The sequence below is a fragment of the Dermochelys coriacea genome, chromosome 6 (assembly GCF_009764565.3).
Source record: "Dermochelys coriacea isolate rDerCor1 chromosome 6, rDerCor1.pri.v4, whole genome shotgun sequence".
Classification (NCBI taxonomy): domain Eukaryota; kingdom Metazoa; phylum Chordata; order Testudines; family Dermochelyidae; genus Dermochelys; species Dermochelys coriacea.
In genome coordinates this window covers 6,683,540-6,699,138 of record NC_050073.1, presented here as the reverse complement: position 1 = coordinate 6,699,138, position 15,599 = coordinate 6,683,540, and the positions used below count along the sequence as shown (strand labels likewise).

The 15,599-nt window shown below is 53.9% G+C and overlaps 1 protein-coding gene across 2 annotated transcripts in view; it reads left to right on the top strand.

Moving 5' to 3' along the window:
• The window catches only part of AGBL2 (AGBL carboxypeptidase 2), a 58,200-nt gene extending 43,556 nt beyond the window's left edge, over positions 1–14,644 (top strand). Inside the window, exons 18-19 of one of the 2 annotated variants that reach the window (XM_038405965.2) lie at positions 4,631–4,682; positions 13,605–14,644. In XM_038405965.2, coding sequence (XP_038261893.1) covers positions 4,631–4,682; positions 13,605–13,833 — 281 coding nt within the window. In that variant the 3' untranslated portion in view covers positions 13,834–14,644. The remainder of the gene's footprint in view (positions 1–4,630; positions 4,683–13,604) is intronic. The other variant, XM_043516813.1, reaches the window with a different exon arrangement.
• The last annotated feature ends 955 nt before the right edge of the window (positions 14,645–15,599 follow it).

Here is a 15,599-nt window from a genome sequence, read left to right as displayed (position 1 = left end):
TTGCTGAGGGTGCAATCCACGCCATCCTCCAGATCATTTATGAAGATATTGAACAAAATCGGCCCCAGGACTGACCCTTGGAGCACTCTGCTTGATACCGGCTGCCAACTAGACATGGAGCCATTGATCACTACCCGTTTAGCCCAGCGATCTAGCCAGCTTTCTATCCACCTTATAGTCCATTCATCCAGCCCATACTTCTTTAACTTGCTGGCAAGAATACTGTGGGAGACAGTATCAGAAGCTTTGCTAAAGTCAAGGAATGACATGTCCACTGCTTTCCCATCATCCACAGAGCCAGTTATCTCAGCATAGAAGGCAATTAGGTTAGTCAGGCATGACTTGCCCTTGGTGAATCCATGCTGACTGTTCCTGATCACTTTCCTCTCCTCTAAGTGCTTCAGAATTGATTCCTTGAGGACCTGCTCCATGATTTTTCCAGGGACTAAGGTGAGGCTCACTGGCCTGTAGTTCCCCGGATCCTCCTCCTTCCCTTTTTTAAAGATGGGCACTACATTAGCCTTTTTCCAGTCATCCAGGATCTCCCCCGATCGCTATGAGTTTTCAAAGATAATGGCCAATGGCTCGCCTGGTCGCCTGCTATATTTACTATTCTTTCTACACATCGGCATGGTTTGTTCCTACAACCTCAATAAGGATTCTTTAAAATACAGCCAGCTCTCCTGGACTCCTTTTCCCCTCATGTTGTTCTCCCAGGGGATCCTGCCCATCAGTTCCCTGAGGGAGTCAAAGTCTGTCCATCCATCTCACAGCCTGGAAGCTTCATGGTTAAACCCCATGGAGCTTCTGTGCTCAGAACCAGGAAGGGACGTCCTACTTGGCAGTAGGAAACCATCTACTAGGGACACATATCTAGCTCAGTGGAAAAGGTTCACTTGCTGGTGTGCCCAGCAGCGTATACTTCCACTCCAGGCATCAATACTACTCATTCTAGAGCACCTTCTGTACCTGAAACAACAAGGCCTGGCAGTGTCATCCATCAAAGTACATCTTGCTGTTATCTCAGCCTTCCACTCGGGAGCATCCGGCCAATCCGTATTTGCTAACCCCATGGTAAACTGTTTCCTCAAGGGTTTGGAATGCCTACGTCCTCAGATCAGACAGCCTGTTCTAGCATGGGACCTCAATCTTGTCCTCTCCAAATTAATGGGGCCCCTTTTGAGTCAATAGCGACTTGTTGCCTTCTCTATCGTGGAAGGTAGCCTTCCTGGTGGCCATCACATCAGCTAGGAGGGTGTCAGAGCTAAAAGCCCTTACCTCCGATCCACCCTACACAGTCTTCCACAAGCATAAGGTGCAACTCAGGCCTCACTCAGCCTTTCTTCCCAAGGTAGTGTCACTCTTTCATACTAGCCAAGACATTTTTCTACCTGTCTTCTATCCTAAGCCTCATGCCAGTAGTCGAGAGCAGAGGCTACACTCATTGGGTGTTCAGCGAGTGCTAACATTCTACATTGAGCACACTTAGCTGTTCAGGAAGTCGAACCAGCTGTACATGGTGGTAGCAGGCCGGATGAAAGCACTCCCGCTCTCATCTCAAAGAATGTCTTCCTGGATCATGTCCTGCATCTGCACGTGCTACGAGCTGGCCAAGGCCCCAGCCCTGGCTCTTACGGCACATGAGGGCACAGGCCTCGTCAGCGGCGTTCCTGACCCAGGTCCCAAGACAAGAAATTTGCAGGGCAGCAACATGGTCCTCGGTACATATTTACCTCTCACTGTGCTATCACCCAACATGCCAGAGACGATGCAGCATTCAGCAGAGCGGTGCTCCAATCAGCGATTCCTTAACTCTGACCCCACCTCCGGGGTAGAACTTGGGAGTCACCTGATTGGAATCAACGTGAACAAGCCCTCGAAGTAGAAAAAACGGTTACTCACCTTCTCGTAACTGTTCTTCGAGATGTGTTGTTCACGTCCATTCCAATACCCACCCTCCTTCCCCTGTCGGAGTAGCCAGCAAGAAGGAACTGAGGGGGCGCCGGGTTGGCAGGGTCATATATTGAGGGCCATGAAGGTGCCTCTCCAGGGGGGCTCCACAGCCAACCCGACGGGAGCTGCTAAGGAAAAACTTTCCGACAACTGTGCACGCAGTGCGTGTACACCTGATTGGAATGGACATGAACAACACATCTCGAAAAACAACAGTTATAAGAAGGTGAGTAACCGTTTTCCCCCCAAATGACGGTAGCTACGTCCATGGAAGCTGCCTTGCCATTGCTGTGTTTGCACTGGAGGTTTTGTCAGGAGAGCTACACTGGTCAGGGCTGTGGTTTCTTCACCCTTCTGACCAGTGTTGCTGCATTGATCCAGCTTTTCAGTGGAGATCAAGCCAGCCCCAAACACCAAGGGTGGGGGTGGCGGCGGTGGCATGGATGAACCTGAGATGAAGAGAACACGCTTCCCTTTGACAAGGGTAAGAGCTAAGCCTGTCTCTTTGCCAGCAGCACTCCACACAGCCACTCGCTGCGAGGCCCTCCCTGCATGAAGGAGCAGGGCCCACCCAAGTCCGTCAGATGGCCCCATCTCGAGAGAGAGCCTGTGTACTAAGAGGGGATGTCTGCTAGTGCGGCGTGGCGAGGCCCTGGCTGGAGAACTGGGGGAGAGGGGGCATGCCTCTGCTCTGCTGCCTTGGAGTCTCTTGCTAGTCTCAGACCTCCCCTCCCCACTCCCAGGGGTTCTTAGGAGGACAGTGCAGAAGGGGAGCTGGGAGGCAGCGGGGAGGGAGACTAGTGAGGGGGGAGCAGCAGACTCTCAGAGACTCTCTGAGCCCCCTGCAGGCCACCCAAGATGGCCCCCATCCTCAGGACACTTGCCCTGTCCCCCACTCCCACACTGGTGCAAGGCATGTGCCCCCATCCCCCGCTTGCATAGGGTCTACAGTGTCCCTCATGAACCCACCCCTTGGAGCTGGACAGATCCCAATGAAGCTCTCTGTAGGCCGCTCCCAGTTGTGGCTTGCTAAGGCCATGGGTGGGGGGGGTGAAGGAATGGGTGGACCCCCCCCTGTCAGAGCAGGCCTGCCACAGCTCCCAGGCACTGGGCTGTGTCCCTGGGCTCAAACCCTCTGCCCCCACAGTTTGTCTGCTCCCAGAAGAGGGTCTATGGGAGAGTAAGCTGTGTCACCAGCACAGCCCTGGGCCTGAGCGCTTATGGAAGGCCCGGCAGCCCCAGCCCCTGCTTATCACCATGCTGACCCCGCCGCAGCCCCAGAGACCCGCCGGCGTGTCACCCATCAGAGAGCACCCCCCGCCCTTCCATGCCCAGCTGGACGGAGAGCCCCACAGCACCCGGCATGCAGGTGAGGGCGGGGAGCGAGCTGGCGCCACAGTGGGGGAGTGCCCTCCTGCAGGGGGACTGCGCACCCAGGGCAAAGAGACAGGCCAGGCACCTGCCATGGTCCACGGTGGCCCCCTGCCCCAGTCCCACATCCCAGAGCCTGGCAGAGCTGGGCTGTTCCTGTGAAATTCCTCTGCCCCCTACCCCCAGTGCCTGGCAGAGCTGGGCTGTTCCTGTGAAATTCCTCTGCCCCCTACCCCCAGTGCCTGGCAGAGCTGGGCTGTTCCTGGGAAATTCCTCCCCCCCCCACCAGTGCCTGGCACAGCTGGGCTGTTCCTGGAAAATTCCTCTCCCGCACCCCACCAGAGCCTGGCAGAGCTGGGCTGTTCCAGGGAAATTCCTTTCCCCCCACCATGAGGATGATGGTATTTGGGTCCTATTCATAGGTGCTGAAACAAGGGATGCGGGGGGGGGGGGATGACCGCACCCCTGGCTTGAAGTGGTTTCCATCATGCACAGGGTTTACAGTTTGGTTCAATGGCTCTCAGCACCCCGACTATATAAATTGATCCAGCACCCCTGGCTCCATCCCTACGGCAAGGTAAACACGGTGACCTCACCCCCATGGGATCCGCATGGGTCCCACTAGGGGTAGCCAGTGGGTGCAAAGTGAGCGACAGGACTCTCTCTCCCACATCAGAGAGGGAGCTGACGATCTGTGGTGGGGGAAGGGCAGTGGCAGATTAATGATTTTGCCACCCCAGGCCCTGAAATAATTGCTGCCCCCCCCGAGCAGCTCCCGGGCCCCCCCCCCATCGCAGCTCACCTCCGCTCCAACTCCTCCTCCTTCCCTGAGCGCGCCGCCGGGTCCTGCTTCTCCCCGCTCCCAGCCAGTGCTTGTGCGCAAACAGTTTCGCGAAGGAGGGGGGAAAGGGGGGAACCCGGCGCGCTCAGGAGAGGAGGCGGGGCCGGGGATTTGGGGAAGGGGACCAACAGGGGCAGGGAGGGGGCGGGGAAGGGGTGGAGTTGGGGCAGGGGCAGAGGGCACGAACTGGCACCGGGGGAAGCAGCCTCTGGCTGCTATTATAAATTTGCCGCCCTAGGCCCAGGCCTTGTCGACCTAGGCGTTAATACGCGGCTGGGGAAGGGAGAGGAATCTCTCCAGTGCGGCTGTACCCTGGAGGGGCACGGGGGTCTCCTCTCGCTCACCTCCCCCACATCATGGCCCCTCAGGCCCTGCTCCTGTGGAGCCGCACCTAGAGCCAGAGCAGGTGTTGCTGGATCCTGTTGCTTCCTAGGGCTCTGACCTTTGCCTCTCCTCTGTCTCTAGGCAGCTCAACGTTGGCGCACTCTGCATCCACGGTTGGAGCCAGCCCATGCAGGTACCATGCTGGGGCCCACGCCTCCTCCCCCAGCCAGGGCTCCCTACCCTGGCGGGATAGGTGTGCAGAATGGAGGGGAGGGGGTAGCCGAGGCAGAGCCCAGCTGTGGCCCTGAGGGGGTCTGACCGCTCAGCACACGCAGGGGCCCCACTACTGCCCCCAGCTTCCCCAGCCCTAGAGAGCACCCCTGCCTGCTTCGCTCTGCAGGGATCCAGCGCCAGCAGGGCGCCTTCGGCTCCACAGCTGAGGAAGCAGGACCAGAACAGTCGTCAGGGAATGGGGCGCTCTGAGCCTTCGACTGGCACGGAGGCTCCATAAAGAAACAGCCAAGAGGTCTCTGTGGGCATGCATGCCTCTCAGCGCAAATGGGAGAGGGGCAGATAAATGGCAGGGTCGAGGGGTCGTTCCAGCCAGAGATCCTTCAGGAACCAGAAATCCAGGCTAAGCAAAGCCAGCGAACCTCAGCCAGCAACATGCAAAGGGGAACTTAGCTCTTGGGGGGCTGAGCAGTAGATAGCTCAGGGCATAAAAGCTCCCCAGAGGCAGTCCTCCTTTGAGTGGCTACAGACGTGTTTCCACTCAGGTGCAAGAGTGCCCAGCACACCAAAGCCAGAGAACTTTGTGTAGCAGTACCCGCTGGGGCAGCACATGCGCCCTGTCCCTCCTCAGGGCCCCTCCTGAGGCAATATAAGGGCAGTGCCCACCCCCTGCACTCAGTTCCTTCTCACCACCCACAGCCTGATTTGCAGTTCCTCACGGTTACTGCACCACAGCAAGATCACTCTGTGTGCTTTGTAAATAGTTTTAGCCCCATTAGCTAGCTAGTTAGTGAGGGTTAGTAGTTCCATGAGTGGTTGGTTAGTTAGTAAGCCTGGCACTATGTCTTCACCGAATTTTAAGCACTGTCCTTCATGTGGCTGTCCCGTCTAGTGACCATCACATTTGATGCTTGTGGTGCCTGGGAGAGGGGCACAGGAAAGGAAAATGTTTGTTGCCGGACACCTACACTTGAAGTAACACCTCCAGAAGCAACCCCAGAAGGATCTGGGAGCTTGCACAGCTCACCTGGCCTCACAAACTGTGTTGGAGCTAGTGCCAATTTCTGATAGACAGCCAGACTCAGGTTCTTCTCCATGGAGAAGGGACCATTCTCCTTCCTGTAGTCCCCCAAGGAAGAGGGCTCACAAAACTAATCAGAGGCATTCCGGGGCTCAGAGACTCTTCCTTCTCTTCTAGGAGGAGTGTGGGGAGCATTAGCAAGACTCCTTGAGTGTCCAAAATAGAGCAGGACGAGGACCATTTACCCGCTCCCCAGTACTGAGAAGCAAACCGACCAGTACTGTACCGTCAATTCTGGTAATATCTGCAGGACATCTGTTGCGTCCGGTGCCAGCACATTGGCACTGACAGTACTGACCACAGGCTTTTCAGGCAGCAGCTGATTTACTCTGCCTCTCTGTCCCAGATTCACCTCTGACACAGGAGTCCTCATCTGTGGGGAAGCCCCCTGTAGTCCTGGGCCAGAGTGGGTCAGTTGCTTTGGACTATGGATAGTTACTGGCTTCTCCCTTGTTACTGGTTAAGAAGCCCACCAAAGAGGTGGATCTGGTCCCATCATCAGCACCAAGACATCCTGCTTGGTACCAATACCGTTTTCGGCTCCGACGATAGCACTAGTCCGAGTCTCCAAACCTTCAGTACCAAGCCATTCGTCGGCTAGGGTACCGATCTCTGCACAGGACCGACAGCCTTTCCCGTACTGCATTTTAGTGCAGCCTCAACTTCCCAAGCAGTACTCATGGCACTGACTACTGTACCATCCTTGGTACCAGTCCAGTCTCCTCACCAGACCTCAAACAGATTGGGGTACTTAGTGGGCTTCGCAGGTTTAGCTCATCTGTTCACTATTTGGGGTGTTCCTTGAAATCAGGCTCAGAATCCTTCTCTCTCTCTCTCCCGTCCCCTTCCTCCAGAAGATCATTACCAAGACAACAGCGTTCCCTCAGCAGGGACACAAGTTCTTGGCCCGGTATATACTGGCTTCCTGTACCACATTAATTTCCTCTTTGGCCTCCTTGGAGTGCCCACTGCTCTTCAAGATCTCAATCATCAGCTCACATCAGAGCTGTTGTCCTTCTGTTGTCTCACTTCCTGGCCCACTGAGACTGGAGACACAAACTGATACAGCTCCCACTATAGCAGTGACCCCTTATCACGGGGACAAGCCTTACCGTAGGGGAGCCCATCTGTTCCACTTCTTGTCATCCTCCTCATCAGATGATTCCACCAGGAGACTTTAAGTCTCACCAACACTCCTTAAGGAGGATGACTACAGCCTTTCTTCAAGAGCTTTAGACTCTATATGCTTCAAGGGCCATAGAAGAAGTTCCCCTCCAACACTGGGGGAAAGGGATTCTACTCATGTTACTTCCTGATCCCCACATCCAAGGGAGGGCTGATACCTAAACTTGACCTCCAAGGTCTCAACAAGTGCATCAAATATATGAGATTTGCATAGTCACCCTAGCGACAGTTCTCCCCTCATTGAATCATGACTGGTTTGCTGCCCTCCATTTTCAGGACGCTTGTTTCCATGTAGCAGTGTTACCAAAATACTGGAAGTTCCTCAGATTTGTAGTGGCAGATCAACATTATCAATACGCTATTCAGTAGCACCTCTAAGTTATGAGCATCGGAGTTACAAACTGATCCATCAACCACGCACCTCATTTGGAACCAGAAGTATGCAATCAGGCAGCAGCAGAGACCCCCCCCAAAAAAGAGAGAACCCAATACAGTACAGTACTGTGTTAAACATAAACTACTAAAAATATAAAGGCAAAGCAGCATTTTTCTTTTGCACAGTAAATTTCAAAGCTGTATTAAGACAATGTTCAGTTGTAAATTTTTGAAAGAACAACCAGAACGTTTTGTTCAGAGTTACAAACAACTTCCATTCCTGAGGTGTTTGTAACTCTGAGGTTCTACTGTACTCCCTTTTGGCCTGTCCTTAGTCCCAGGTATATTCACCCAATGCATGACTGGGGTGATGTCCTATCTCAGGAGAATGGGGATTTGGGTCTTCCCTTACTGGACAGTTCGCTAGTGAGGGGCAAGTCTGAAGTCCAAGTCCTCCATCACTTCCAATTCAGACTGTGTCTCTTCAGTCAACTGGGGCTCATCTTGAACAAAGGAAAGTCATTACTTCCAACGCAAAAAATTGAGTTCATTGGGGCCCCAACTAGAATCTACAAGTTCAAGGGCCTTTCTCCCTCATAAATGGTTTCAAACAATTTTTCACCTATGTCTGTCCCTCAAATCTCATCTTTCAACCACAGCTCATGTATGTTTGAGATTGCTAGGCCACATGGCTTCATGTACTTATGTAGTTCAACCTGTGAGAGTGCACCTGTTTAAATTGGTTTATCTCACATGTTGTCAGTCTAATCCAACAACCTAGTCTGAGTGCCTCCAGTGGTCCTGCAGTCGTTAGAGAACAATGTATCTGAGGGAGTCTTTCGCTTGTCCTTTACTGACCAGGATCATAGTTACTGATGCCTCGATGATAGATTGGGGAGTGTATTTGGAGTCTTTGAGGGTCCACGCTATGTGGACAGAACAGGAAGGCTGTATTTTAAAGAATCCTTATTGAGGTTACAGGGACAAACCATCTCGATGTGTAGAAAGAATAGCAAATATGGCAGACGACCAGCTTGGCTTAACAGTGAATTCCTTGCTGATCTTAAACACAAAAAAGAAGCTTACGAGAAGTGGAAGATTGGACAAATGACCAGGGAAGAGTATAAAAATATTGCTCGAGCATGCAGAAGTAAAATCAGGAAGGCCAAATCACACCTGGAGTTGCAGCTAGCAAGAGATGTTAAGAGTAACAAGAAGGGTTTCTTCAGGTATGTCAGCAACAAGAAGAAAGTCAAAGAAAGTTTGGGCCCCTTACTGAATGAGGGAGGCAACCTAGTGACAGAGGATGTGGAAAAAGCTAATGTACTCAATGATTTTTTTGCCTCTGTCTTCACAAACAAGGTCAGCTCCCAGACTACTGCACTGGACAGCACAGCATGGGGAGGAGGTGAGCAGTCCCCTGTGGAGAAAGATGTGGTTCAGGACTATTTAGAAAAGCTGGACGAGCACAAGTCCATGGGGCCGGATGCGCTGCATCCGAGAGTGCTAAAGGAGTTGGCGGATGTGATTGCAGAGCCATTGGCCATTATCTTTGAAAACTCATGGCGATCGGGGGAAGTCCTGGACGACTGGAAAAAGGCTAATGTAGTGCCCATCTTTAAAAAAAGGAAGAAGGAGGATCCTGGGAACTACAGGCCAGTCAGCCTCACCTCAGTCCCTGGAAAAATCATGGAGCAGGTCCTCAAGAAATCAATTCTGAAGCATTTAGAGGAGAGGAAAGTGATCAGGAACAGTCAGCATGGATTCACCAAGGGCAAGTCATGCCTGACTAATCTAATTGCCTTCTACGACAAGATAACTGGCTCTGTGGATGAGGGGAAAGCAGTGGACGTGTTGTTCCTTGACTTTAGCAAAGCTTTTGACACGGTCTCCCACAGTATTCTTGCCAGCAAGTTAAAGAAGTATGGGCTAGATGAATGGACTATAAGGTGGATAGAAAGTTGGCTAGATTGTTGGGCTCAACGGGTAGTGATCAATGGCTCCATGTCTAGTTGGCAGCCAGTATCAAGTGGAGTGCCCCAAGGGTCGGTCCTCAGGCCGGTTTTGTTCAATATCATCATAAATGATCTAGACGATGGTGTGGATTGCACCCTCAGCAAGTTTGCAAATGACACTAAACTGGGAGGAGAAGTAGATACGCTGAAGGGTAGGGATAGGATACAGAGGGCCCTAGACAAATTAGAGGATTGGGCCAAAAGAAATCTGATGAGGTTCAAGAAGGACAAGTGCAGAGTCCTGCAAGAATCCCATGCCCCGCTACAGACTAGGGACCGAATGGCTCGGCAGCAGTTCTGCAGAAAAGGACCTAGGGGTTACAGTGCACGAGAAGCTGGATATGAGTCAACAGTGTGCCGTTATTGCCAAGAAGGCCAATGGCATTTTGGAGCTGTATAAGTAGGGGCATTGCCAGCAGATCGAGGGATGTGATCGTTCCCCTCTATTCGACATTGGTGAGGCCTCATCTGGAGTACTGTGTCCAGTTTTGGGCCCCACACTACAAGAAGGATGTGGAAAAATTGGAAAGAGTCCAGCGGAGGGCAACAAAAATGATTAGGGGACTGGAACACATGACTTATGAGGAGAGGCTGAGGGAACAGGGATTGTTTAGTCTGTGGAAGAGAAGAATGAGGGGGGATTTGATAGCTGCTTTCAACTACCTGAAAGGGGGTTCCAAAGAGGATGGATCTAGACTGTTCTCAGTGGTAGCAGATGACAGAACGAGGAGTAATGGTCTCAAGTTGCAGTGTGGGAGATTTAGGTTGGATATTAGGAAAAACTCTTTCACTAGGAGGGTGGTGAAACACTGGAATGCGTTACCTAGGGAGGTGGTGGAATCTCCTTCCTTAGAAGTTTTTAAGGTCAGGCTTCACAAAGCCCTGGCTGGGATGATTTAGTTGGGGATTGGTCCTGCTTTGAGCAGGGGGTTGGACTAGATGACCTCCTGAGGTCCCTTCCAACCCTGAGATTCTGTGATTCTATGATTATATACTAAAGTCCTTGAACTTCGAGTGCTTTACAATGTGTGCCAAGTTTTTTCTCTCTCACATCAGGGGCACGTCTGTTTATATAAATCCTGACAATACCACTGCAATGTAGTGTGTGAACTAACCAATTCAACAAACCACTTCAATCAGTTCTGTTGGGAAGTGATAACGTTTTGGCACTTTTGCATCAAGAAAGACTTTATCACAGCTGCCTACATTCCAGGTGCCCAGAATCAATTGGCCAATCAACTCAGCAGGAATTTTTCCAAGAATCATGAGTGCTCTGTGAAGGTCCATCTTCAGGGACTGGGGCTTTCCATCTGTCAACCTATTTGCAACAAAAGACAAGAAGTTCTGTCAGTTTTGCTCTAGAGCAGGTCACAGTCCAGGCTCTCTGACCAATGCCCTCTACTGATTTGGGGATCAGCCTTCCCCCAATTCTGCTTGTCCCTCAGGTCATTCTCAAAATGAAGCTGGATCAGGCCAAACAGATACTCGTTGAACTAGCCTGGCCAAGACAATGTTGATTCTCCGGCCTTCACAGCCAATTGGTCCAACGTCCAGTGCCTTTTGCGCTCTTCCTGGACCTACTGTCTCTGCACCATGGCCGCAGTTTGCATCTCATGGTATGAATGCTGCGTGCTCAGATGAAGTGGGGAAGAACTGTTCAGAGGCAGTCCAACAGGTTCTGCTAATAGTATGAAGCTATCTACTAGATCAACCTCTTCGGCCAAGTGGCAATGTTTTTTGGGTTTGTCATTGACTTGGGGAATTCGATGGGTACTAGCCCAGATTCAGGACATTTTAGATTACCAGTTACATCGTAAACCATGGGGCCTGCTCTCAGCCATTGAGGGTCAACTTTGCACCAATCTCAGTGTTTCATTCCCTGATGCACGGGAAGTCGGTATTTTCCAACCCCATGGTTGTTAGATGTCTGCAAGGTGTTGTTTGCCTCTTCCCACCTATAAAGAAGGGATTCCCCTGTTGGAACTTAACACTGTGCTTGCTGCCCTGACAGGGCCTCTATTTGAGCCTCTAGCAACCTGTATGCTGTCCTTCCTTTGCCAAAAGACAGCCTTTTTTATTGCTATAACGTCAGCAAGGAGGCCAGGCCCTAATGACATGACCTCCAGACTTTCAGCTAGTGAAAGACAGAGGAGCCTTAAGGCCACATCAAAATGTTTGTCTAAAGTGGTTTCACCATGTCACCTTAACCAAACTATACAGGTGCCTGTATTTTTCCTAAGCTGCACTCCAATGCAGATGACCAGCACCTTCCTATGTTGGATGTAAGACGAACCTGGCTTTCTGTCTGGATGGGACTAAGCCAGTTTGATTATCACCGCGGCGTGATGTCTCCTGTGCAGACCAGACGAACAGTCAAGTGGTTTCGGCTCAGACAGTTTCCAGACAGATTACTTCCTGCATTACAATAGGGTGTAGCAAACACCAGGCTGCCTTAGTGGCATTTCTCAGGGTTGTTCCCATATTAGATATATTCAGGGCTGCTACTGAGTCTTCTGTATCCAGCTTTACCAAACATGGTCAGGACGGCTTCTAGGGCAGAAGTGAGCTGTGGAAGAGCAGTTCTGCAGTCACTATTTAAATAGACGCCAAGCCGCTACTGCTTGCAAGTCGCCCGAGTGGTCTACACATCTGCAACCACTGGGAGAAGAAATGGTTACTCATGGTTACAGTAACCGTTGTTCTTTGAGAGGTGGGTGCAGTCGTGTACTCCCTGGCCTGCCCTCGGGTCCCTCTACATCAGAGTCTCCAGACAAACAGCTGCCAGTGTGAAGGAATTGACGGGGGCTGGGCTGGAGTCCTGAGGGTGCCTGCGGTACCCCAAGGGGCTTTGCTACACAGAGTTCTCTGGCTTTGGGGAACTGGGCATGCCCACCTGAGTGGAATGCGTGTCTGCCCCCACCCCTCGCAGAACAATGGTCAGAGTGCAGATAAAGAACGGTTTTCCCTGTAAGCCAGCGGGAGCCAGGAGAGGGATCAGAGTGCCGTGGATACTGGGCTTTGGTTTTCCCTGGCCACTTGCAAAACCCTAAGAACCAACTGACTAGAAAATGCGGTCATTTGTAGAAGCTGGATCCTGGGAGCTGCTTAGCCAAATGACACCAAATTTGCAGCACAAACTGTACCCCAGCTCCTCAGTGGGCATGGCAGCTTTCAAGACAATCTGAGCATGTGTGTGGATTGTAGAATAAATGGGCCAGGGCTTTTAACTGACCAGCTGTACCTGTAGGGGTCCCAGCGACTCCTAGTCCAGGCTGTCATGATGGTGAGGGTGAGCTTGCAGCACCACCTACTGAGCTGTGCTCTAATGGGTGAAATCTGGGGGAGCCCTGCCTGAGGCAGCCCTGGGTTAGGCTAGGGAGCCTTCTCCCTGAGGAGTTTTCTGGGAAGGGGGGGGCTGAGCTCCGCTGCTGGTGACTGATGGCTGCAATCTGACTCCTCCCTCTGCAGTGCACAGTGGGAATGGGAGGGCCTTGTTCCTGGGATCAGAGATGGCCTCTGATGCACCAGTGTAAGGGGGGAGCAGAGAGGCAGCGTTCAGTGGTATGAGCACAGAACAGCTTATTACACTTCCACTCTGAGCCTCAGCTTCCTGCTCCAGGGGGTGCTCACTCTCTGCCCCCCCACTGCTATCTCCAGGGGGATGGGGCTCTCCCCACAGGAGCCCCTTCTCTCCAGCTCAGCAGCATTGCCAGGTTAACAGCAGACAGGGCTAGGAAAGGCTTGAGGCCAAGAGCTGGATCCTGCTGAGCTGGGGCATGTAACAGTGACACTGACACCGCAGGGTCTTCCTGGAAGCGGGGGGAGTGTTGGGGGGGCATTGGCCATGGGGGCTGTGGGAAGAGCAGGCATACAGGGGAGGGGACATGATGGAAAGATGGCGACCCAGGGTGTCAAGGGAATGGGGCAGGGATGGGCAGAGACCCTGGAGTGGTCTGGAGGGGGCGACAAGGGAGCGTGTGGGAGGCCCGAGGGAATGGGGACAGCACTCCTTGGGGGAAGGAAGTCGGGCCATGATGGAGCTGAGGAAAGGCCAAGAGGGGAGGGGGCACAAGGGACTGGAGAGAGAGCAACTTACGGAGGGAGGGGAAAGGAGCTTGAACATAAGAGGTTGATGGGTTGGGACAGAGGTGGGGGATATGGCAGAGAGGACGGGCTCAGACCCAGCAGCCCCAAGGCCTGAGTGAGCCCGGCTGTGTCTGTCCCTTAGGTCTGTGTGGTGGGGCCCCAAGCAGCCCACTGTGACTCTACTGCTGAGCAGAAACCTCTTCCCGAGACCCCAGGTCCCTGGCCAGAGCGTGCCCGTTGGACCCCACAAGCTGAAGCGGAGCCAGTCACAACACCTTCTGCCTCCCAGACGAGTCACATGGAGCCTGCTGGACCTCCAGCCCCCCTGCATGGAGCCAGAGAGACGCAAGAGACCCTCCTGGCCCCAGTAAGGGGCTGCAGGGCTGGGACTCTCCCTGCCAGAGCCCCTCCCGCCTGCATTGGCAGGATCATTAAAGGACTTTGGAACAGTCATCCGGGCTCCCTCCCTGAAAGGGGCTGTGAAGATCGGCACGGCCCAGGACCCCTCTGATGACTGGCTCTGAGAGCTGCCGGCGGTGGGCAGAGGAGCCTCACAGGCTGCTCAGGGCTCCAGTGGGGGGCTTGGCTGTTCCGAGTGCAGGCCGACTGCGCCATGAGCATTGCACCATGGCCTTTCCTTGTGCTGGCACAGAACCCCAGCCGGCCGGCGTGCGGCAGGTACCACGTACAAACGGCTGTTAACAGCTCACAGGCTGGGAGAGCAGCTGTCAGCCCACGCCCCCGCGCCAACTGGCTGTGTTCATCTCGCTGCACTGTCCCCGTCTTCTGCGGGGTGTTGGCGCCATCTGGCCCAGCCCATCAGCTCTATGGCCTTGAGCCCGCCCTTCCCTGTTCTGCCCTTATCCTGGGTCCACCAGGGCCAGGCTTTCAAAGCACAGTTCTCCCTCTCCACTCCTGAACAGCTCCAGGCGACCAGGGGGCACGTGGCATGGTGCCATTGGGCAGTCCTGATTATTAAAATATCTCCTGTTCTTTCTCAAAGCGATGATGCAGCCGGGGCAGCCCGGGTCAAAAAGAAAACCTCCCCGGAGAAACCGGGAGCGGGGCGTTATTTCAGCAGGGCCAGGGCATGCCTGGTTGCCAGCAGTAACCTAGTCAGGTACCTTCATTAAAGAGTCCAGAGGTCACTGCAGGCTGGTCATTTCTTGCAGACGGCCGCAAGCTGGGCTCTTCTCCGGGCTGGCTGGAGAAGGGGCGATAGGCCTCCAAAGCCTCTCTGAGGTGCAGAGATGGGGGCTCTGCACCCCCCTGCTGGCTGCATGGGAGGCATTGCAGGGCTCACAAGGAGTGGGACTCTGCCCCCCTCGGGTGGAGGAAAGGGAGGTGGCCCAGGAAGATACCCCTAAGGTCCAGGGGGGGCGGCTGCCCACCTGCAGTGGTGGTGAATGCCCAGGAACCGGGCTCTCCCCTCCACAGACCTTGAGGAGCAGGAGCATCCAAATTCGAGCTCTTCAAAAAGCAATGAACATCCTAGACAAAGGTGCGAGGTGCAGGCAGGGCAGTAGCTGGGGGGGCGTCTCCCAGCAGAGGTGCCTCTGACACGGGCGTGACGGAAATGAACAGAACCTGCCCCAGAGCAGCTCAGATGGCTCGGGCCCCTGTAGCTGGGCGGTGTGGCGAGGCTCGGGCTGGGGCAATCTGCAGGGGCGCCAAAGGGATCGCACGTGCTCCTGTGCTGTCAGTGCCTGGGGCGGGGTGTCTGTGCCCCCAAGGAAGGCGAGGGCTTCCAGGCCCTGCCCCTCCCCTCCAGCGGCTGGAGACACATGGGAGCCAGTTCAGTGCCATCACCCCAGGCACTGGGGCTGGGGGCGGGGAGGGCAGGGAACTGGGACGCTGAAGTGGAAGCAGCCACCTCAGGGCAGAGCAGCCAGGGGATCTGGCCAGGTGTGATGGATCCTCTGTGCTCAGGGAGAAGCTACATGAACCGCAACGGGCTGATGTGCACAAAGCTTCAAGGGCAGGGGGACTGGCTGCAGGAAAAGGCATCCCCTCCCCCACGTATCCAGCCAGGGCTACAGGGGAGCCAGCCCCCCCCCCACCCCATATCACTCTACCCCCCCTACACCCAGCCAGGGCTACAGGGGAGCCAGCCCCACCCTATCACTCAGCCAACCCC